General features: G+C 43.6%; 1 protein-coding gene across 1 annotated transcript in view; it reads right to left on the reverse strand.

Moving 5' to 3' along the window:
- tenm1 (teneurin transmembrane protein 1) overlaps nt 1-24,707 on the reverse strand; it is a 202,581-nt gene that overhangs the window by 100,308 nt on the left and 77,566 nt on the right. The window contains exons 6-9 of the mRNA XM_039615819.1: nt 16,820-16,993; nt 6,156-6,358; nt 4,189-4,396; nt 16-117 (exon numbers count right to left, since the gene is read on the reverse strand). Coding sequence (XP_039471753.1) covers nt 16-117; nt 4,189-4,396; nt 6,156-6,358; nt 16,820-16,993 — 687 coding nt within the window. The remainder of the gene's footprint in view (nt 1-15; nt 118-4,188; nt 4,397-6,155; nt 6,359-16,819; nt 16,994-24,707) is intronic.

Here is a 24,707-nt window from a genome sequence, read left to right on the forward strand (position 1 = left end):
CTAGCTATTTCTTACCTTTGGCACAGTCAGGACCCAAGAATCCAGCAAAGCAGTGGCAGTGTCCAGCGACACACTCTCCATTTCCGTTACAGTCTGTGGAGCAGCCGTCCATTGAGTCTGCATACCCCCACACACAAACAAACACACACATCAGCACATAAAAGCCAGAAAATAATACAAGAACTTGAAAATATTCTGCATGTAACTCCATAAGCTGACATGGCTCACTGTTATTGAATGAGAGATCTGATAAGCAATGGATGGCTCCCCAGACACAGGGGCTATATTAGATTAGTCTGATCCAGCTGCTATCACTCTCTGGGGAACGGCCAAGCACTCACTTACACTCAGTAGCACTAAGCACATTATACTGCATTACAGGTTGGAAACACGCGGTACGCAAATTTACAAACATCAAGGCTTAATCAACAAACTGTTTACACGGGCCGCAGTTTGGAACCAGACTGGAACAACATAAAATCTGACATTGTGAGTGCACGAGTAAGTGGAGAATATACAATCGCGCGTCGCTACAGTAGATGCACTCTGGGCATTGCAAAAGATCAATGTGATGCTTGTTTCTACTAGCGCATTGTCTCATCTGGATGTTTGCGTTTCATCCTATCCCTCTGTAGGCTATGTGCATTTCATCGTAATCCTCAATCAGACTTCAAAAGGAAGAACTTCTTTTTTACTCTTCTCCCTTTTTCTCTTATTGATACGTCCATCATGTCAGAGCTCATTCTCCGGGCCCGAGCAGGTAGGGGAGATAAAAACGGAGCGCGCTTTCATGATTTTAGGAGCATTACGGGAGCCTCGCTCTCAGCTCTGCTCAAGACACAAGTTTCTGGTGAAGAAGAATCCAGCAGCTGGCAGAGCTGGGGATTTGAACCATGCTGCCGGTTGTCTCGTGGCAGGCGAGCTCCATCTAAGCTAGATAAAGTAATTAAAACGAATGTCGAGGATGTCATCCTTTATTTGACCCTGCGCCGTCCTGCTCGCTCTCCTCTGAACAGGGATCGACTCCAGAGTCAAACCGCTGCAGTCCCCTGGCTCGCTCTGCTCAGGGAGCATGGATGACAAATCCTTCAGTGGCACGGCTCACACACACACGCACACACACACTTACAAACACATGCACACAAAGTTATTATGTGACACCCGCCTTGAGGCGCGTGTGACACATGCTAATGAGACAGGCCCTGCCAGTAGCCGGCAGCGCAGCGTTATCCTCCACAGCAGCGCATCACTACAGAAACCAAAGTCATTTTCACCTCCATCACCTGTCATCGTCACACTGATGGAGAGAAGGAGTGGCAATCATCTTCTCTCCCACACAGTCGGGAGAAATCACAAATGTTTCTCTTTCTCACGCTCGGGGGAATGAAAAAAAGAGCCTCCTATGCACAAATTCCAATATTGACTGTGGCACCTGACACATGTAATGAACAAAAACTCATCTGCAAGGTCACCGAGTTGCTTTTGAGTCGGGCGGAGGCGAGCGATCCGTCAGATCTCTCACAAGGCTGCAGGGTTGCAGCAGTGATATAAGCTCTGTATCTTTTCAGGTCAATGTCTCAAACATAAAACTCTCCGGGCAATTAAGAGGTAATGTATAAGAAAGCCTCTATTTGTTACAGCGTGAGTGTGCACGTGTGAGACGCCCACTCTCTTCTTTCCACTGACTAAACCCTGGCCAGTTAGAAATCACTCATGCCATAAGTTATTGAAGTTAAATGCTATTATAAAATGGGTGCTTCCAGCCAAGTGATCTGATTGGTCAAATAAGCATTCCAATTGTACTTTATGAGCCCGTAAAGATTCAGCCATGCTTTATGACCCTTGGGCTTTATGAATTTATGAAAAAAAAAAAAAAAAAGATGAAATGGCTGCTCAGCTAACTAGAAGTATCTAGCCTCTAGCCAACCACCAGTTTTGTTTATCCTCTTTTTTATTAAAAGTTATGAAGGAAACTTTCCCGGATTTTTTTTCCTTTTTCTTATGGCCATTGTTTTAAAGAGGTAATATTCAAGCACACGTGTGATGGCAGGTGAATAAGCAATTATGCATAATTAACAGCCCTGCAGGGAGCAGCACTCTCTCCCTAAGCAGATTTAAAAAGAAGACGGTGCTGGCAAAGTGGCCTACATGTAAACGTCGGTGGCAGCGGAACAGGAAAAAAGCAGCTTTATCCGCATCTGCCGGCATTTTTTACAGCAGAGAATATGTTTGAAAATGCAATCTGACTCTCATAATGGCATCTATTTTGAAATCAGCGTGCACCTTTTCAGTTTTTTTTATGTCATCCATTTATGTACGATAGAATCACCAAGATCGACTTTATACTGTACGCACACATCGGCATACATTACAGTATCTATATCAGAATTTATGCAGACAATTTTCAGCTGCAAGCAAGTACGATACGACTGCGTTCTGCTTTTGCACGTGTGTGTGTGAGATGGCCCGTGAAAGTATGACAGAACAAAATATCTTCTGAACGACAAAGGTCAGTTATCTGCTGACAACACGTGTGATTTTAAACGGTCTAACCCAACTCAATTCTTTCTTCTTCTGGTCTTTTGTTTCCCCCCCAAGATAATGACTACTGTGAACATCCATGACAGGGTTCCTCTCTCTCAGGTAGCCCCATGCCTCATTACTCTTGCAATCATGTTTTACATCCCAAAGCAACAAGCAATTTTTTTTTCAAAAACCGCAATCAGCCCCATTTCAGGTATTGTCCTATCATCTTTGTGCCCATATTTTTACTTCTTGTCATACTCCACACTCTATTGATTTCATCTTACTTTATTTATTTATTTTCACGGTCGCTTTTCGCTTATTTATTCTCTCTCATTTCTTCGATGTATCCAGTTACTACTGTCTGCGGAAAAGCTCAGTTTCCCGACAGAGATCATCTCAATTCTCCCTCATCTCCTCATCATCACGGTTCAACTCTCGGGCTACACTATATTGTGTCCCTTATTAGGATTTACCGTACAGTGGCTGGGCGGCTTTCATCTTCTGCCTCCGAAAGAAAGCGGTGTCCCGCCGTAACTTCTTTCAGATGTGTAAATAGGCAGTAAAATGACCTTCGACCTCAATCCATTAATATTATTTTTGCCTTTCATGCAGTATCGCTCGATTAATTGTTTTGAACAACCTCGGCAAACTAAAGGCCGGTAGACTAAGGCCATCTGTTGTTCCTCTGTTTGTTTTTGATTATTAAAGAGAGGCAACGAAAATTCTTCCTGGTTCCTGTTTAGCACGAAATATGTGACTGGGAAGAAAAAAAAAGCAAGTCTGGTCTATTCCAGACTTTACAGACAGCACACGTGTCAACAAATGTTTGACAGCTCTGAAATAAAATCTGTGTTTAGCTGTCGCACGCTGTCAGTCATTGTAAAAAAGACTCTGTCAATATGACGATGAAAGATGTCTTCAGTACAATGTTTTGCCTCTGTGGAGCTGTTTACTGATTGGCTTGCAACTTGGGTTTTGAAGGGGTTGTTGATACATATTTAGCCTAAAAGCATCCCGTCAGCCGCACATAATGTTCCTGATCATTTCCTGAATAATGGGAAAACCTCGTCATAAGAGATGCGCGAGGAAAAACATCCCGAAATATAGACTTTTTTTTCATGGAGGGTCGCTCACGATATGCGTGTGAGTGTATTAACATGGAAATTACCAAGTTGCTCCATGGCATTACTGTGCTACTACATTTCCCAACACTTTTTTTTGGGGTTATTTCAACACTGTATTCTCTTAAGGACTACTGGGCAAAGTGGGAGTGAAGAAACTGCCCTGGTAATTATCCACTTGTCTATATTCAGCCACGTACTCTTGCATTATTCACATCCTTCAATTTACACTGCCATCCGTGTGTGTCATAGCAATGAGCTGCAGTTAGCAAGCCCTGTCATTACTACAGGAGCTGTCCTCCCCTTTCTAACGGCTGTCTCATGCCATGCCAAACTCACTCGCATAATAGGAAAAGTTCCCTTCAAATGTCAATGAGTTTCACACCACTCTTGACCATGTCCTTACGCGTCTGCATATCCGCAGATAAAAAGGAAGACAGAACGAGAGAGTGAAGCAGCCCTGAGATGTTATCAGTGGAACACATGTAAAGCAAGACAAATACAGAAGAAAAAAAGTAGCTAAAAAGCTAATCCTCCTCACCTATGGGAGTGCTGTGGAGTAACACCTGCTCCAGGTTGCGGCCGTCGTTGTAGAGAGCCAGGTGCCAGGTGCCGGGGTCCATGTACTCGATGAACCCTGTTTCTTGGAGGCCGCTCAGTAGCAGACCTTTGGGAGCTTTGGCAGTTGAGACGGGATCAGTCAAGGACCTGGGCAGGGCCTTCCCATCCAGCAGTTTTACAAAGTCAAACTGAATACAACACAACCAGGAAACAACATTATGAACCAGTCTGAAGAAAACAACAGCAACAAAAACAACATGGGAATTCGCAAAAGCTGCATGAAGGCAACAGAAATGAGCGAGGTAAACCTTGTGCAGTGGCTGTTGTTGGGCTAGCTGCGTGAATGCTATTAGAAAACTGGGTGGCTACAAGAAATTGGGGAATAGAATTCATGATGCGCATATCAAATGTGAATCCAGAGGCCAAAGGAAAGGAGGAATGCTTTTTTTCCGCCGCATCTCACTTTTCTACCAGACGTGTTCCACAGCAGCTGGCTCAAAAACTTGACATGCTGCTAATAGCACGGGCACACTTTACCACCCAGGTTTTCAGCGGAGCAGACTATTATTTCATCTGTCTTAACCTTTTCGTGCTTCTTTCTCTCCCTCTTTAACTTTCCCCCACCACCCTCATCTCCTCTCTCTCCCTCCCCTCCTATCCATCCTCAAACCTCCTTGAACTAGCAAGCACTCGCTGAGTCTTATTTCCCCTGAGGGCTGTGTGTCACACTAGTGTCAAAAACAGCTAATTAGACCTCTTCATGCAGGCGAGAGCAGGGGCGCACTGATGTTAAAAAGCAGATGACTCAGTGTGTGTTGTATTTTTGTCTGTATCTGTGCGTCTTGAATGGCACAATGCTGCTCTACACTTTGCACGATACGAGACACTAACATCAGCGTTTTTTTCCCGAAAAACCGAGCGCGTCCGCACTTTTTAGAGTGGCCGTGCGCCGTTTCAGAAAGACACGTGTCAATGTGGGGAGAATTGCTTTGTCCTCATGTTTTGTTTGTTTTCTTAGCTGGAAAATTAGCATCATATTCTGTATGAGAAAAACACGCACGAGTCTAAAGAAGAAAGATAAACTCGGTTTTCCATCAGCAACTCTAACACTGTGTTTCAATACAGCTGAACTCACAATTTAATTGATCTCATTTACATTTTTTTCCCTTTGTGTTGTCAGAACAAGTTTAAAGCAGTGATTTTTTTTGGTTCATGGTTCATGAATGCTACCTGTTAAACAGGCAGACAGCAAATTCATGCTCTGCTGCAGTCAGTTATCGATTTAACTGTTTTTGTTTGTTCTAACACATTTGCCTCACAAAACATGAATAAATGCAGTTTATGGACATCTGTCTCCACACAAATCGGCGTTTGAACTGAAAAGAACAAAATGCAACTTCCACCTCTTTTAGGACAAGAAATCCAGAGACATCAAAATGGAGACAAAGTAACAGCGAATCAAAAAAAAATAACCAAAAACCTATTCCAGCTGTCAGATTGGATGAAAATGTGTTTGCTGTAATGCTCTGTCTGGCTGAATGAGCACACTGACAAAGTTTGAGATTGGGAAGAACAAAGATGTTGATAAATAAAGAGATGTGGTTTTAGAGGAAATGCACAAAAAAGACAGCCAGTGTATCACAATAGATGTTTTTAAAAAGACTTTCAAACTAAAATAATTTCTCATGATTAAATATAAAAAAGCATTGTGTGTCGTGTGTGTCTAGAGCATCCTGGAGTATCAGGAGTTCTGGATCAAAGAATATAATGCCATGTAATCGTGTTCAAATAAGTGCTTAACACTGCCCACCGCTGAATATCACCTCAGTGCGGATGCAAGGACAAAGTGGAGAGAAATAGGTGCATTAGTGTGGATGGGATCTGTAGTGGCTGAAGCAAACAAGCCCATCTGGTGAAGAGCACGCTACGACATGGGGCCTTCTTTACCTGAGTGTGTGTAGGCGGTATGTTCCTGCGCCCATAGACCCCCAGCAGTGCGTTGTGTGATAGAGAAAGATTGAACTTGATGTAGGTCGGATGGTGCACAGTTATATGAAACCTCCAAAAAAGTCCTGGCGGGATTGCCTGGCTCTGCTGAGTCCCGATGTCGACCTCGCCACGGTCGATGGCCCGGCCTCGCACCCACTTTTCTGTAGGTAAAAAAAAAGAAATAAATAAAAAATCAGACAGGTGAGGCCGCTAAAGACACACGCTGCAGATTTATCAAGGCAGACAGGCTGTCGTATTCAGTATCAGAGGGAGCAATTAATAACCAACCTGATGTCCTCAAACATCAGCGTGATCAGCCGCTGCACTAATGAAGTGAGACTGAATAGATGTCAGGAATGACTGAGCGGTGGTGAAAATCCTGCTTTTCAAGAGACCATGCTTTGGCAGGCCTTTGGATAGGCTCTGCATAAAGATGAACTGCTTTAAAAAGGAAGTGTTTTGTCTGAGAGCTGTCTGCTGGGGCTTTGTCGTGTGCTATATTAGCATCTTCTAACAAGAAAGAAAGTCTGTGTGTGTGTGTGTGTGTGTGTGTGTTAGTGTGAAAGGAGAGAGAGAACGAGAGAGAGCGAAGGATGAGAAAAAGTGAAGAGGGCACATGCACGCATTCACAAACAGCGTAACGGCACACAGATAGTGTCTTGAGTGAGAGCGTGTCTTTGTCTGTGAAGAGAATAGGTCTTTCCAACAGTCCCCTGGCCATCAGCTCCTCTTCTCTCCATAAGCCTTTATCAACCACCAGGCCCGAGTCTTTTGTGTTGGGGAGCAGGCAAGGCTCTCCAGCCCTCTTTGTGTCAGCCTTTATGTAGAGATATATCTCTGCTTCTAAACTAAGATGGAGGAAATATGGTGACAGAGGGGAGCCAGCCGATCGTTACGGCCACAAAGGCAGAAGAACAGTTAGGGGCAGATTCATGGACGAGCCGGCTCGCTCTCAATCCATAATGCCTGCTGCTTTACCACTCCATTATGGCGACACCATACGTGCCCGCAGGCCAGCCGACATATATCACACGTACTGTCAGAGCGAGGGAGGCGGAGAGTGCAGGAATGTGAGGTACTCGTCTTGCTATGCTAGCAGAAGCTAAAGCAATGGGAATATTTATTAGTCTGTTGGTCATTCCAGACCTCTCAGTACCTACAGCTGTTAAGTTTTACACAGATATTCATGACGACCGGAGAAAAATTCTGGGACTGGTGATTGTTTTGTCTTTCCAGCTTGCCACTCCATGAAGCTGACATTTGTGGTTTTGCTTGAAATGTCACATCAACTTTTCTTCTCCAGTCTCGTCACCAGGTCAGATTGCCTTGGGTTAATCAGCAAACATGCTACCCTGCTGCAACTACACAGCAGGATATCTGCACACAAATGTTAGACAAAAGGTGCAACCATCCGTCCATCCATCCGTCCATCCTTCCATCCATCCATCCATCCATCTCCTACTAAGGGTCATCACAGGGTGACAGGTACTACCTGGACAAGTCGTTTCCCTTTTCTATAAAGCAAAGACAACAAGTTTGCAGTATGTTGAAAATGCCTAAGCAATGCATTTCTTGCTCAAAGCACTACTGTGCATGCATGTCTAGTATAGCTGTGGCACCTGCAGACTGGGAGATTTCAGCAATCTCAAGCCATCATAGATCAAATAAACTTAGGTACGACATCAAGTTGAGTTATGCGGACCGCACAATTGATGAAACTTACAGAATCTTAGGCCACGATGAACAGTCACAATTCCCCGGCTGTTTCTTTCCTTGCTTGACGGAGTCATAATAACAGCTGGAGACACATCAGACAAACGTGGCTTCTGCCGCCACAACTCAGTTAGATTTTCTTCGTTGCTGGAATTCCAAACACTTCTTTTTCCACATTTTACCTCCATTCATTCCATTTCTTTTGGTGTGTTTTTTTCTCCTTTACAATTTGTGCCAGTGTCAAAGTTGATCAGTGTGTGTTATCTAATATTGCATTCCTATCTGGTTGGTTAGTGGACGTGACGATGCCAACACTTTGGCAAGCCATCTGTAGCAGCGAGATTGTGGAAAGGGTCAGCTTTGAACCTCAATGCAAGAGAAATATCTTAGAGCCAAGACTAAAAGACATTCGCAGCTCACTCGTCAAAATCACACACAGTGAATACTTGAATTTCTGTGAATTTAAAAACTTGTGCAAATGAATGCCAAAAGATCATACATCATCTCTTCTACCCTTCTATCTCATTTAGGCGACACTTGAAAAAAAATAATAAAGTGATTAATTCGGTAACGCGCTTAACTAGTGCGACGAGAGGGACAAAATGCAAAGGGACAAAACGATGAGATTGGGACGAGAACAAAAACAGTTCAAAAAGATTTTTGAATGAAAGTAAAAGCAAAAGCAAAAAACACCACACGCACACACGCACAGACAGGTGTCTGTATGAGGCATAAATTGTTCCCGCACTAAAATCTCTACCAAACCGAACAAAAGCAGCTTGGCAGAACTAAAGTATGCATTCATGCATTCCTGCCGAGTCTACCTCAGCAGTCTATTCCTTTTAATGCTAATCCTCACTCCTGTGCCTCGCCACAAAAATATAAAGGCCAGCAGAGGGATGGATGTCCCGAGGAAAGCAGTCTTTTATTCAGCACTAGATGAATAGGACATGAATAGGGCATGGCAGTTGGCGGAACACTGGCAGGCAGACAGGCGCGCAAGCAGGCTGACTGGCAGGCTGGCGGGCAGATGAGCAGGACTGATGCTAATTACTGTACAGTGCTTCTCCAAGTGTGATGCAACAAGGGGACAGAAAGCGGCACTCAGGTCAGCCGCGAGGAAGGGTGGTAGGGAGACGGGGGAAGCGGGGGAGATGTAGAAAGGAGGGAGGGGGGGAGCACATACGAGAGGACCATGCTCATTGAGGAGGTGGCTGTGTCGAGTTACAACTGCTGATGCAAGAAAGAAGAAAAACCCTCCTTGCATCTCTTCTCCCTCCCTCCCTCCCTCTCTCTCCGTCTGTCTCAGCACGTAGAGAATAATACTGCAGCTCCAGTAAAATGAGGGGAGAGGATCGAGGCATTTTTGGGAGTCCCACAGAAACCAGACGGCTCATATGGTGACCGGGGGCTCCTAGAGGACCGCCAAGCCGCTCAGATTACTTCTGTCAATCAATGTGTGCCAGCCGTGTGTCTCAGCACAAAACCTGAGCCCACTCTTTGAAAAGATCTTTCAAAACAGCAAATCTGTGTTTATTCCTATCTGGCAGACATAAAGAATACAAGCTTAAACAAGATGATATGCAAACGGGGAGGCAAAAATTCCTTCACACCTTGCTATCTCGTGGCTTTAATAAGAGAAAAGCAGCTTGAAATTCACACTTGCTATCCGCGGCTTGGAATAAGAATAAAAATACAACAGCATCGCATAAACCTCCTTTTATCATTAGTTGGCAGGGGAAGAAAAAAAATTGGAATATTTGAAAATGTTGAACCTGTTTAAAGGGCAGATAAAAGCGTTGCATTGCTCATTCATGTCTGCCATCAACATGGCCTTGATGGGAATGATGAATTGGTAGTGGGTCAGTCTGATATAACCAACATAGGGAACATTATAATAATGATGATGCTGCCTCAGCCAATTATACTGGTTGTACACATAGCGCTCCTAATGCCCCCACTGACACTAGTCGCACGCAATATGCAAACACATGTACACACTGCAATATTTTCTGCTAAATTAGCCCTTGAAAATGTTCCCAGGCCGCAGGACATCTGGATCAGGACGGCTTTACAATTGAACTCTTAACCTCTCCCATTTCTAATGACTCGCTAACACCTCCACATTGTCCTCCTTCACCCTCCTCTTTGCACAGCACGTGCTTCCAAAGTTAGTGTGAGTTTGCCTGCCCATCCATCTGAATGTGCTGTGTGTCTCTGAGTGTGTGTGGGTGTGTGGGTGCACCAGGCCAATGAAGGAACGGAACTACATTAGGACTTGGGACACAAGGTCTAATTAATTTCTCTTGCCTACGGGTTATTCAGGTAAAACAATTACACCTGTAATCTATTTTCAAAGGAACTAAACTGTCTTTGCAATTAATTTTATTATCCCTCAGATTCTAATGAAGCAGAGAACAGACTAAAAAGTGCAGCCAGGGTCTTGGTGACAGGACACGTCTGAGGGGACTGGAACTGTGTGTGTGTGTGCGCACGTCAATACTGACGCGCAGGTCTGTGTCTGAATCTCACACATATTGGTGCAGACAACATTAATAGCGTTCCAAATGCAACAGAGATTGAGTTTGCCGCAGGATGAATAAAAATATCACAATGGGCAAGGTCTCTATAATTACTTGGATTCAATTAAGGGCCTTTCGAGCAGGTGGCTTAATAAGCTTTCAGCCGCCTCTCTCCACTGTGCAGCCTAATGAGTGTCAGTCAGAGTCAGGAGAAGATAATGCTCTTGGCCTTAGGCCCTTCCATTACTCTCTCTTCCTCACCTTCTACCATCAGACCCCAGGTTACGTGTGTGACAGACACATCTGCCCCTTAGCAAATGCATTCACTGCACGACACATGCATTGTTACACATGTAATATGTGTTGTGTCAATTGAAACATGGATAAAGTACCTGCAGATTATTTTTCTTCAAGCTTTTACCAAAGCTTTACCTGTGTAGTCTGGGTGCAGGCCTAGAGGCTTAACTACTGTGATGGGGTTTGAAAATTACTTGTAAGTATCTTAAATTACCCCTCTTGGATATTTATGTCCAAAAAAGTAGAACACAAGGTCGATGCAACTTTGTGTAACAAAACAGGCTGTAGTGTTTTTAACACTTTGGTACATCACTTTGTCATTTGTATGAAATATTTGTATCTAATATGTTTTCCAGAATTTTAAAAAGTATTAATAAAGACATGTGAAGAGATATTTTTACCTGCTTAATAAAAATATATATTTGCTTAACAAATGTGCTTATGTCATGCTATGCTATTAGATTGTTAAGGCTGATGCATATGTAAATAGTGTTTGAATGTAGGAACAAATCAAGGCAAGGCTACTTTAACTGCTTTTGTTAAATTGCATCTTCCCAGTTTTTCCTGCGCAGAGGAACACGAAGGTTTGTTCCAACAAAAGGAAAAAAAGAAACAAAACTCCAGCGCTGTGCTCAAATGATCTATTTTTAAACCAGTTTTGTTGTTAAGGATTTAACTGACAAGCATAATCAAAATGTGGTCAGAAACAACAGGAAAATACTCATGTTTCTGTCAACTAAGATACAAGACTCATTCACTTCAGCGAAAGCAGACTCATCATGTTTGTGTGAGGAGCCGTTCCCCAAAGGCACATTCTGAGTCAGGAATATGATATTGTTGGTTGGTTTAACAATTCACTGTGGCATGTGGCATGTAATGTAATTTTAATCTGTAAGGAAGCTGCTAATTAAAGGCATTAATAACTGCATTAACACGACTGTGCGAAAGTCTCAAGCCACCCCTAATTTCTTTATATTTTGCTAGGACAGTGGAAATAGGTGCATACATACAGAGATTGCTTAATTTATAATAAACGGCCTGAACTCTCTTAGGCAGCTTTCTTGTAATTTCTTTAACAGTCTTAAGGAGTAGTTCTCCAGACTTTTTGAAGGACATTCAAAGCTCTTCTTTGGATGTTGGCTGCGTTTTGTTCTTAGTTGACTTGTTCTGATAAAGATGATCCCACACTGCTTCAATAATGTTTAAGTCTGAGCTCTGAGGAGGCCAATCCATGAATGATTGTGTTTTTCTATCCAGGTTTTTGGGGTCATACTAAAAAATAAAACTTTCCACATGTACCGCATGCTGTATCATGGTGACAGTACTTTTCCACATTCATAATTCCATCAATTTTTAAATATCCCCAACACCACTGGCCAAACCAAAACCATGACAGAGCCTCCACCACATGACACTTGACCTCCTCCATACTGATGATGATTTAAACCACATCTACTACTCTGGATTCATGACTCCATCAGACCTGTTGGCACTGATTCAGTCCAGTTCCTGTGTAATTCGGCAAACCTCAGCCTTCTCTCCCTGTTTCTCATCCTTAAGAAAGGCTTCTTGACAGCCACCCTTCTACTGAGACCATTTCTGATGAGGCTTTAGTGAACAGTAGTATTAACTGAAGTGCCAGATCTCTCAGGTCCTCTATTAAGTCTTTGCTGGATTTTTTCTATTTCTTAAGCACATCGATTTCACATACCGTTCATCTGCTATAGATGTTTTTTTAGACTATCATTTCTTTTGCTCTTTTGTGCTCCACTTGCCAAGTTTCCTCATTTTTAAGGGCACACTGCACACTATTGCATGCCAAACTTTTTTATTCTGTCGGTTTTCACAGAAAAATAAAGAAACGTGTTGTTTTTGCAACAGGCTGCCAGTAACAAAGTAGCTTAACAAACAAAACTGAACTGAAAATAAGTAAAAAAGCAGCCAATGTCCAAAGAAAAAGACCTTCAGAAAGTGTAGATAACGATTCCTCTTGACCCCTTGAGCAATAGCAAATAAAAATTCAAAAATCAAAATATAATGACTTGACGGGTGGCTCAATACTTTTGTACAGTGCACCAGTATCAAATGGAAACAGTTGAGTAAAGTTCTTGTTTGACCACCTTTTGACCAGCTCTAGTCTGTTTAGCAAAAGATTAACAGAGTCAACTTTGAGTTTATTTTACTGTTTATTTAACAATTGATGTCAGAGCCTGTGGCACATACTACTCAAATGTCAAAAGTTCCTGCTCTTGACAAAACGTGACATGTACACTGTAAACACTGGCTTTAGCTTGATATTATGTTTCATTTCCTCCGATATTTCTGGATGAGATGTTTTGAATGCCGGCCGCGTAACAGACAGACATGCTGCTGCTGTTAGGCTTTCTCAACTTGAGGCGCTCAAGCAGGGGGTTCACTAAGTGATCCATACTCTCTCTGCGTGTGTGTCTGTGCGAACGCGGGCGTGTGCGTGTGTGTTACATCCTGAGACTGTATCCCAGCGTGAGAAAATCAATGAGACCAGTGTAACAGGGACCAGTCCATCAGCATTTGCACACACGCGCACGCGCTCACCTCTGCGCCACACACATTCGCTCGGCTCGCACCCGCGCGCAACATCAACACACTTTCTTACTCTTGTGCACACATGCGGACTGCTCGGCCTCACTCCCCTCCACTCTCTCTGCACGCAGTCTAGAATATTGATGTGCTCTTTAAGAGCCCTTCTCTCTGTCTCTGTCACATTTCATCCATCTACACACCATTTTCCAACCACACCATCAGATAGAGTGAAAACAATTCGGCACTAACTCAGGAGTTTATACAATCATCACATAGGCTCAGATGGCATTCCACAAGCTCCACATTTCATCATCTCCACATTATAATGAGGCAACGCGCCGCTCTACTGTATGTCACTTTGTATCATTTCATATCGTTAATACATCCGACGTTGCACATTGAGTGAAATATTACTCGCAAACTCTGATGTACTTCATTAAGGAAGGGATTCCACCGACAAAAAAAATCTGTTCTGGGCACATCCGCTTTCACGTACGCCAGAAGAGTTTCCATTAATGTGTGCGTGTGTGTGAGAGATGGCCATCTCTAGATGCCCTTACCCTCGCTTGTTTGATATAAAAACAGAGAAGAGATAAGGGAAAGGCGGTGTGTTTGTGAGCACACATTCATGCATGCACATCAGCGCGAGGTTGGTTATCATGGGGCGAGTGGCAATTACTGTAATACTAATTAGAGAAGCTTTTATGTGTGGTCGGCTTAGAGGGGCTGCTGGTGATCTCTGGAAACTGCAGGAGAGATAGCGTGAAGAATATAAAACAGCACGCGCGGCTTGACGAGACGCTAGCCATACGCGCATGACACAACATGTCAATTAGCATCAAGCACAGTGGCGCGAGCCGCCTCATGAGGTGGATTAGAAGTCTTGCGGCTCCGGATTCTGATTTCGGAGTGGAGCCAACAAATCATCTTTATGGCATTGAAGTTGACAGAAAAACAACAACACTAAAAATACATGAACGAGAATACAAGAAGATTACTACGTTCCAATCATTCCGCCAAGCTCGTTTCATCTCTCCCTACTGTGTCATCAGTTTATATCAAAACAAGCAGAAACTGATGACTATCCTCCAATCAGCCGCCTCAGCTATCTTCATGCTCCCACTGTTACTTGTGTTCCTTGTGTTTATAGCAGTGCGTTAGGCTAAGATAATTTATTCCGAATTAAAAAAACTGAACATTTTGCATCTTGTTGTTCTTTGGGTTTATTTTTTTGGGGTGGTTTGCAGACAAGTCGTGAAAGCTTCTTCTAAGACCTTTAAGGAATTTGCTACTTTAATGACAGCAATTCTTTTTTAGCTTCGTCGTGTATCCGTCCCTTGCCCCCTTATCTCTCTCTATCCTTTCTATTCCTTCCCTCGCCATCGTTTGCGGTGTAATCTAGGGGATTGTGTGGTCTCTTGGTGTGAGAGGTGATGGGTGCAGCAGGATGAGCGTGATAATCTGCCACACTGGATTACAGCCTAATCTCTAATCTCCCTGGCCCTCCTCTGCCTGGGGACCACCTCCACCGTGCCAATTTTATTAATCTGAGCCCCCTGCATCAACAGCTTAGCTTTGCCCATTTTGATTTCCCAGCTTTCACAGCGCATATAAAGCAATAAGAGCTGAAACAATAGATTGTTGTGACGCAACACTCAGAAGTGAATTCCACGACCCCTGCGTGCTCTACTGGAGGATTTAGATACTGATGAGAGCGTTAATCCTCCGAATGTGAGGATTCATCAAGAATCGTTGCTTCAGGGATGTCCCAGGTTGCCTAAATTGCAGCGAGTTGCAGTTTTGCCTCGCGCGTTCTCTGTGTAAGTGCTGAACGTGGGCTCCGACAGCCTCCCATGTAATATCCATCAGAATCACACCAACCATGAAGGTTGCTCTGTCCAGTCTGACTTCATGACCTGAGACGCTCACAATTAATGTCCCATATCGTGGGGTTAAACTGGTGTTAGTAATTCCTCTGGCTAGTTGGAAGAAGGCAGAGTGGAGAAAAGCAATTCCAGTCACGTAGCAGGAAAAAGAAAACGCGATTAACCAGTTTCCTAGCCTTTCTAAAAAATGAGTAATCAGAGCGGGGCTTATCTCTGGACTAATGTCTCTCTATTGTATTGGATCATTAGTTGTGGGAAGAGTGTTATTTACGAAGCCAGGGACTTAATGCACTAGAAGCTGATTGAAATTTTTAGACCTGCACCTGAAGATTTGAATATAAGCGCATATGTTTGGTGCATCTTCAGTTTTCGCTCTTCAGCAACTCTTTGTACTCGTTTTAGCCTCTGCAGCAACACAACACGACAGGCTTAATCTTTCGCTTATGTGTATGGTGTTTGTAAAAATGTGATTAAAACATTACATGTCATTGTTCCGTATGTTTAGTTTGAAGAAGTTAATGGATCCTAAATTGAAGTCTCAGCTGTGGTTCACAGCATCATTAAAGAGAAACAACTAGAATCCTCTTAAGCTATGGTGCACAATTTGCCGTGGTCCAAAAGTAACTGGGACACTAAGTGGGCAGATGTGTCTCATTTTTTTAATCAATAATTCATGCCTAAAAGAGCCGCCATGTGGCCGACAGTTGACTGAAAGTTGCCATTTATGCAGAGGTGATAATATGAGGAGTAGAGTGGAGCCATGCAAATGAAGGAGATAATACCAGGACTCACACAAAAGCACAAATCTATCAGAGCGCTATCACAGGTACCATCAAAACCAACAGCTGGCCTCCTTCCAGAAAACCAGGTGCACCCAGCAAAAAGTAGAAAATGGCAAACAGCATGAAGAAGTCTGCATGAAGAAGAAAAACTCATTTATGTCTCTGCAGCCTGTCAAGAGCGCTCTCCAGGATTTAGGCAAAGATTCAACAGTTATCCAAAGACAACTTCATGTCCATTTTTAACACATTCCTCTCCTGTCTCAAAATGTGGCACGTACATTACTCATAATCCATTTGATGAGTCGGGTGTGTTGCACCTGTAAAGGCTTGTAGCCTTGAGCTGACAACCTAAAGCAAAGATGAGGAGCTCTCTGCAAAAGTCTGCAGAACTTCGAAGCTACACCGCAGACAGTTTTTAAAAACATTGTTAAAATGAAAAGTCCCAGCTGACTAACATCGCATAAGTCTGGTTAAAGACTGACATGAAGGTAAGTCCAAAGCAAGTCTGAAGGGGTGGTTTTCCATGGAAACCTGAAATATGAAGGCCCTGAAAATAATTCAGATTTGTCAAAATACGCCCATATTGGGCATGCTTAATGAAATAGTCAAAAATGCTTTCCTTGCCTTTTTTGCTTGCAAACATGTCGATAGAAAGAAAAAGAAAACAGCCAGGCACAGATAAAGAAAAATGAAGTGAAGCACTCGAAGTCATCACTTATGTTTTTAGTCAATACATTTAATACAAATTTTTCTAGCTGCTGTATTACATTTGTTTTGTTGTTACTGACGGGCAAATCCTGTCAGTGGCTGAGTGCAGAACATCTGTTATTACAGTGTACACTGTGTGCGTGTCAGCTCACCTCTGTCACCACTGTGTGTGTTTTCAGGGTTGAGCGTGTCCAGCAGGTGGACGGAGCTCGTCGGTCTGGTTTTGCTGCGGTCCTCTTGTTGATGGTCTGCTGAGCTCAGGCCATTCTCATACAGCTGGCTCTCACCGTGACGCAGATGCCAGGTCAAACCTAACAGGTGGACCGCTACACACACACAGATTGGCAGCCAAGGGTAAAGAAAAGAAAACAGACAGAGGAGATCATTATTCAAAACATGCAAGAGGGGTGTGTCTGAATCTTCTTTTAATGCCCATCTTAGAGCACTCACTCTCTTTATGTGCTTATTAGTGTCCGGCAAAGCAAAGGACAATTAGAAAACACGCAGAGAAGACAAACTGTCACGCACACACGCGTGCATGCCTGCGCACATGGCACATGTGCACACCAACACAGAACGTGGCAGTGGTGGGCAATTAAGGCAGATCTTGTGAGTCTGAGCCCAGGGCTAGTATTAAAGCGCTAACACAGGCTTTTATGCATGACTAATGATGCTTTGAAAGCTGCTGCCGATTCACAATCCATATGGGCCTTTTAAACAACAAAGGGTATGAGAGAGGATACCGGATTCCCCCCTCCCACTCATAAAATTGTTTACTAGGACGGGAAACCAACATGCTGTTAAATAAAAACAACTAACACACGCCCATTAAGGAAATGAATTAGTATTTTGCGAGTGTTGTCAGTAAAGTGTTGAGTAAAACATTCAGCTGTGTTCTGACCAATCACGAGGTTCCATTCATTCAGCCTTATACTTGAGCAGTGCTTTAATTTAGTTTTATTTTATTTCTTTAAAAGAATCTAAAAAGGTAATGTGCCTTTGCTGATAGGAAGAACAAAGCAAATGAAATAAATCATTGCAGTTTTTTCTCTCCCCTCTGACACATTTGGAACATCAAACAAAAGCAAAGACTTAAATCAAAAAGTTACTATGTGCTGGTGGCAGTCAGAGGATGGCTGCTGCATGCAGATCAAGGTAGGGAACTTCTAAGGACTTCAAACATCTTCACTGTCTGTCCTCTGTCTGCTGATTGCCGACACCCAGAAAAAGCACTTGACACGAGCTTGATAACGCTCGCGTAAAATGGCTGCTTAGAAAAACAAATCCACAATTATACGGCGCAACCAACACAATCACACAGGTACGGCGCAGGCTCGCACTTTTTTCATCTGTGCATACATGCATGCATGCACACGCCTCCACGGTCGCTCACACTCCACCCCCTCCTGATGAAGAATACCTAATTAAAACTCCAAATAGTTCAAAGCCATTTGCAGCTACTTTCCTTTGCAGAAGCACAGAGGAGAGGGGTGAGAGGCAGGGAAATAAAACTGTTTTCTCTGAAAAATACCAGCAAATCTATGATGAGCTCTGAGAGTTGAAGCCAACAGGGTCCTATGCCTCACTCTGGCATCTACGGGGATCAGCAAATCATACAATTCTACTTTTGACTAGCACTAGCCACTATTGGTTTAGCTATCTACTCATGCACAATATGAGCTCTTCAAAGCAGAACACTGACGATTACCAGGGCCATGAGGGAGACGTCATGCATCATTTAGCTCAAACTAATTGAACTGTCAGTCTGTGACGAGACCAGACATGGACACGCACAAGCTCCTCACGTCAGCGTGAGTACGAGTCAGTCATTTTTAAACATCTCTTGTTGTCTTTTCTTTTTTTAAAAAAGGCCACGTGGGGGATTTTTCGCATAAACACCTTGCTGTGAAAGTACCTGTGATGATTCATTTTGATGCTGGAAAAAAAGGGATGACAAACAGTAACCCAAATGATCTTCCTTGTACATTTAATTTCATGGATTTAGCTTCCAGCAAAATCCTTTCGGTTGTCTGGTACTGCCCGTACTGCATCCTTAGCAGACAGGTGGGAGGAGAACGCAAGCAGGTAGAAAGAAACTCATGAAAAAAAGCACACACACACAGTGACAGTGGTCAAAATCACACTTATTTGACACATACAGAATTAGCGAGAACGCCGCTGAAATTTCCTTTCGACCACTGCAATTATCTTTCTCTTAAGATACACCATAAAATATCGTACCGCACCTACAAATGTAGGTTTGTATTCCTCGTCACGGTTTGTACGGCATTATATTTGGCAGTGGAGTGGAACAACCTATCATAGTTTCATAAATTAGTCTGTAAGAGTGCTCAGTGAGGGATGACAAGTTATTCCCAAACTGATACATTTGGCATTTCCACCATTAAGTCTCTCAGACTCCATTCTCTCCCCGCTTCCTCTCATCTGAATTGCTTTTCTTGCTCTCCATGTTTGTCTGGTGTCCCCCACACCTCTGCTGGCCAAGTATTACCCACTCCAGTTATGACTCTGCAGCGACAGTCCTCACCGGCTCTCCTACCTTCTCCTCGTCACCACTCCATCTCTCCTCAAAAGACCCTCAGACCCCACTTCTCCTGCTCCTCCTCATCAGCCCTCCCCCCATTCTCTGTCTCTCTCACTCTCTTGCTTTATGGCTGTTGACCTTTTGCTTGAACACTTAGCATCTAGAGTTGCACAGCATGCACGCACAGGCAAACACACACCGGAGCAAGAAGGGAACAAGGACCTCTGAGTGTGATGAGGAGATGATGGAAGAGTGAGCGTTTGAGCATATGCTCTTGTACTTTTGAGGATCTAATGTCCTAACAGTAATATTAATACCAGTGAAGACATATTTGTTGGTTTGTCACTTGAGCAAATGAATTCATGGTATTTAAAACTGAGCACTCATAGAGCCCATAATATGACAGGAATGGGAGTTTAATATATGTCTATCTTGTAGGCATGTAGAGGTTACTAGGTTTCATTTGCTGCAGGTTATTCAGTGCCAGAGACATGAAAAAAGATGAGCATGAAGGTTTATTCTTGACCTTAACCTTTATTCTGACAGACCCCTGAGTCACAGACAAATTAAGATCGTTTTCGGACACACAAACGAGACTGGCACAGTCGTCATAGAGATGTGCTGTCGTCCTGAGTTACGCTATCCTACACTCTAAAAAATCACAGAGACCTTGGAGAATCTGGATTATATTGTCAAATGAACTGTGGTGTTAGTTCTTATCTGTGTTGATAAAAGGACAAGCATTCTCCTGAGGAAATATAAGAAAAGAAGTCAACTACAACCCCCTCAAACAATGTTGGATAAACTAGTAACGGAGTGTTTTATATAGGCCCTTTGTGACACCTTGATATTTTGATTGTTCGCATTTCTTTATTAGGTCAAAAGAAGAAATAACTTTATAGAAAATAATTTTTCCCACACAACCATGTAGTCTCAGATAACATTTAAACCTTCACTTGATGTTTCATGTACAGTAAATATGCAGGTACAGCTAGCTGCTAATTAGCTTAGCTTAGCTCCGTATATTATTTATTTTAAACAAGGCCTCAGTCCCATCCATTAATTCACTGCCTGTTTTAGCTCCTTTGCCTTTGAGGAGATTCTCCCTTTGACTGAGTTTCTTCTGATTCCTGCCTCTTAGAAACAAAAGCCTAGAACAAAGGTGGGAAGTGCTGCTGAGCTAATATGCAGAGCAGCGTCTGTAGCATGTTAAGGAAATGCACTGGTGTTTAAACTATGTAGAGCCAAGAGCTGGAAAGAACTGAATAGAGATCAGAAGCCTGTGCTTTCAGAGCATGAGGATTACATGTACAGATATACTGACCTCATGAGTTCAGACTCTGGCCATGTGTAACATACTCATCCACTGTTGTAAAAGTATTTATATAATAGAAAAAACCCACAAGAATCTGAACTTGTTAGTCCACATAACTGCCTGGAGACATTTCAAAGATGGCTACTGAGTGGCAAGAATTTCATCTAGAGAGACACCGGCACCTCTTTCCATTTAAAATACAGAGACGCTCTCACAGACTCACACTTCCACACCGTGTGCAGCCAGTTATGCGAGCAGCATGTGCTCAGCCTGACCCTTCACTCTCGCTCTCTTTTCCTCCTGCCCGTCTATCCATCCCTCTCAGCGTCCGTCTATCTCTCTTGTGCTTTGGCGAAGGCACACATAACCGTCACACGTTAGTGAGAGGACTCTAAGTTAGTCCAGTCATTATAACTGGTGAAGGAGCGGTGGCGGCAGCAGCAGCAGCACAGTGGCAGCGATGAGCAGCAGTGCAGTGAGCTAACAGGCTGAGGCCCGCGCACACATGAATCATTGATCAGTGTGACAGTGAGATGACTGCCAGAGGTAATAGGACGGTACCGCTGTGAGGGGGGTTCTGTGCTGTACCCTCGCTGTCGGCTACCCCGCCGAGATGTGTGCGGAGGATGAGGAAAGCTGAAGAGGAGAGCGCGGGGTGGAGGGAGGGAGAAACAGACAGTTCACTATTAAAAGAAGGAGGTACTTGATGTGACTTTTTTTCAGGTTTTCTCAAACTACCGTGGAGAGAAATGAGAGAACAGAGAAGAATTCAAGCTGGTGGAAATTTAGTAGCAAAGTGAGGCTTGCTGAGATAGCAGCAGCAGCATCATAAGCTTTCTCACATTAGCGGCTAAAACACAAAGATGTACAGATTACATAGGAGACAAACCATTTCAGGTGGTCGACAATGCTAGCATGCAGCACTCGCTGTTGTTGTCAGGCATGTATGTGTCTCCAGATTAGAAAAAAAATGATTGTGTGCTCCGATGATGATTAGATTTCACACTTATGGTGGGAGAAAGTGGGAGATGTGCGTGTGAGCACGCATGTGTAAACCAGATGTCATTATCAAGTATTTGTATCAGTCCCGGGCAGAGCTGTGGGGCACAATGGGGGTGATTGACTGTGAATATACTGCCTTATCGATAAGCATTACAGCCAAGGTAGCACTGCAGTCAGTTAAAAATGATTTATCAATACCCTCACACAAGTGGAAACACATCCAGGCCTGATTGCCAAGTCCTTTTTCGCTCGTAGACATGGCTAACAGCCGACTATATTCTGTCTGACAACCAAAGACTACAGCCGGCTTTGCCCAGCAGCAAACACTTTCAAGCACATCAGTCATTCGATTTAGTGTGTAGTTTAGCATGTACAGTAAAGGCAATTGCTCATCCAAGTTCTGCATGGCTGTGTCAGCCTCTAGCTAAGCCAAAACTTCTGAGGGATGGGAGAAAGAAAGGCGGGGGGTAAAAAAGAGGAGAGACAAATGGGGAAAAAACAAGTGTGAAGGAGAGTGAAGGAGAAGGACTTCAGAGCCAATAAAACAAATCTGTGTCTAAGTCAACGTTAGAGTAGAGACTGAGAGCCCGGGGGTCCGCGTGCCCTGCCGCATTTTCGCCTGTCGACCCTCGCTTCACTCTGACAGACGAGAGGTGCTAAAGTGTTTTTCTTACTCCCCTCCACAAACTCCTTGAAAGCTACTAATGCCACTGTCAAGACTGTTTAACTGTGTGCTTTTTGCATGCATGACGGACTATCTTTCGTGTGTGTGTGTGTGTGTGTGAGAGCATGAGCAAAGGCTCATTGCCGCAATTTCTTAACCGGTGTAAACCTCAGGACTCATCATTGGTTTGACCTTGCTAATCTGGAATGGGACGTCTCGCTCGGATAAAGGGATGAAATGACGGAAAGAAGGATAAAGGAAGAGCGGAGGTGGTGACACACTTCACGCGTCTTGAATGATGAGATTTGCTGTACACGCCGGTGTTTATTTACCAGTAAAACTCGCTGTCACACTTATCTAGTTAGTCACGGTTGCGACAGTACACCAAGTCCAACAGATCACAGCTTTCTTCTTCACGCATTTCTCTGTTGTTCTTTCATTTCCCATCACGCCTCCTCTCTCTTTCTGTCAGAGTCCCCCCATCTCTCTCCATCTGTCTCCCACTAGCTGTCTCACTGATCTGGTCTCTTACTGAAAGCTGAGTAATGTTACGGCGGGCAGCATAGTACTCAATGAGCAGGGGATTGCCGCCATGTTACATTTCCCTCTGGCAGCCACCATCTACAACCGCTGCAAGCTGAAATGCTGCAGACAAACAGCGACGCAGCACCGCCGGTCACATACAAGCTCCATCTCTGCTGGTTTGGAGCGTGGGTGCATGCCTGCATTTGTGTGTGTAATAGAGAGGATCGGGAAGATAAGGAAATGCGTGTGTGTGAGTTGCCGCGCAATGCCTACCGTGCACGTGTGTGAACTCGCCCAGTGTACCTTTGGAGCTATTGAGGCTATTTTATTGCAGCTTCTCTGACCTTCTGGAGACATTTTACCAAAGGGCTCTCTCGCCATTCAGAGCTTTCTGACCACAGTCTGTCTACCCATTTAAAGCAATTTTACCAAAGGCTCCTGTAGCTGTTAGGGCAGTTTTAGCAAAGGCCAGCGGGTTTCTTAGAGCTGCATCAGACGACCAAAATAGAGGACTGAAAACAAAGAGAAACTGGAACAATCAATACAAACCCCAATGAGGCATGAAGCAGCTGGCTGAAAGAAGCTGGAGGTGAGGCGCGTGCTCACATGCACGGAAACACACAGAATCCAATCACAAAGTCACACATGCACCGTCTTGCACATACAAACACACACACACACGTTTGGACTCGTCAAGGACGAGTATTTAAGGATCATTATTTAGGCAATAATACAGTTTAAGCCAATATTCAACCTGAATTGGTCTCCATTCACGCAAAAGAACACCGAGCACGATAGACTGTAGTAAGCAAGCAGACTTTGGTTCCATTAATTGCAAAGCAAAGAGAGAAATGAGAAGGAACTACAAATGTGCTGCCAGTTACACACCATTATGCATCGTTCTGTATGCCTATAAATAAATAAATAACTGAAATGCATGGCTAAAATACAGCAAATTGTATCAATACATATATTTGTGCTAAAAAATAATGTTTTTACTTTTCAAAATCGGAATAAATACATATTTTTTCATTAACTAATGAGTCATTAGCTCACAGCTTATACAGTAAAGTGACTGTCCTGTAAATATGAGATAAATATACTTGAAAACATCTGTCAGGACAAAAAGAATAAAGCCAACATCAGCACAGAGCACCTCTGCGTTAGCTGCTGTACTGTGATTGAGTCGCTCTGTGTGTGACAGTGTTTTTTGTGTCCAACTTAACCGCTCTCAGCCAGAACACTCCGAATAGAAAGGATTCTACTTTCCAGGCACTACTGGAAACAAGCTGTAGCAGCCAATCTTACCCACTCAGCATTGCTGAGTAGATAATTGGTTGCCAGTTGCCCTCCTTGACAGAGCCACACAATGAGGAGGATCGCCGCTGATCCCAGACAAACAGGCAACCACCTGTTCAGAGGCTTTCCTTTGGGGGAAGGTAACATTTCATTAGAGCTACGCCAACTCAGCACCTCAACGGCTTCATCCCGACAGCCGTCACCAGACTGAGCTGACCCTCTAACGTTACCTCTATACACAATCTCTGGCCTACTGCCCACCACCTGCTATCAGAACAGACTGCGAACCTCTTCATGCAAACTGCTCACTCTATTGAGGTCATTACTGCTACACACTAGTTTCTGTAAGCTAACGAATGCATTGCAATGCAGTATTTTTAAAAAGACCTCATTAGTACTGCCTCCACAGTCTTGCGGTGTTTTTTCCCCAGCTTTTGTCCATCTGCCGATTATTTCAGTAGCTCATGTCACTGAAGGTTCAAAATCCATGAAGCATTTTTGCACTGACTGCTTAGCACAGCATGCTGCGCAGTGGCTGGAAGACTGTGCTGTCTGATTGCATATAGGGTTCAGTTCAGATGGAATAAAAGTAGGAGATCCTCAGCAGAGTGAATCAGCACAGTTGAGCTCTTCCCATTTAGACTTGGACCATCCTTTTATTTTTGTCTTGTAGATGGATTTATTCAAAGT

This window comes from Oreochromis aureus, linkage group 2, assembly GCF_013358895.1.
Source record: "Oreochromis aureus strain Israel breed Guangdong linkage group 2, ZZ_aureus, whole genome shotgun sequence".
Taxonomy (NCBI): Eukaryota; Metazoa; Chordata; class Actinopteri; order Cichliformes; family Cichlidae; genus Oreochromis; species Oreochromis aureus.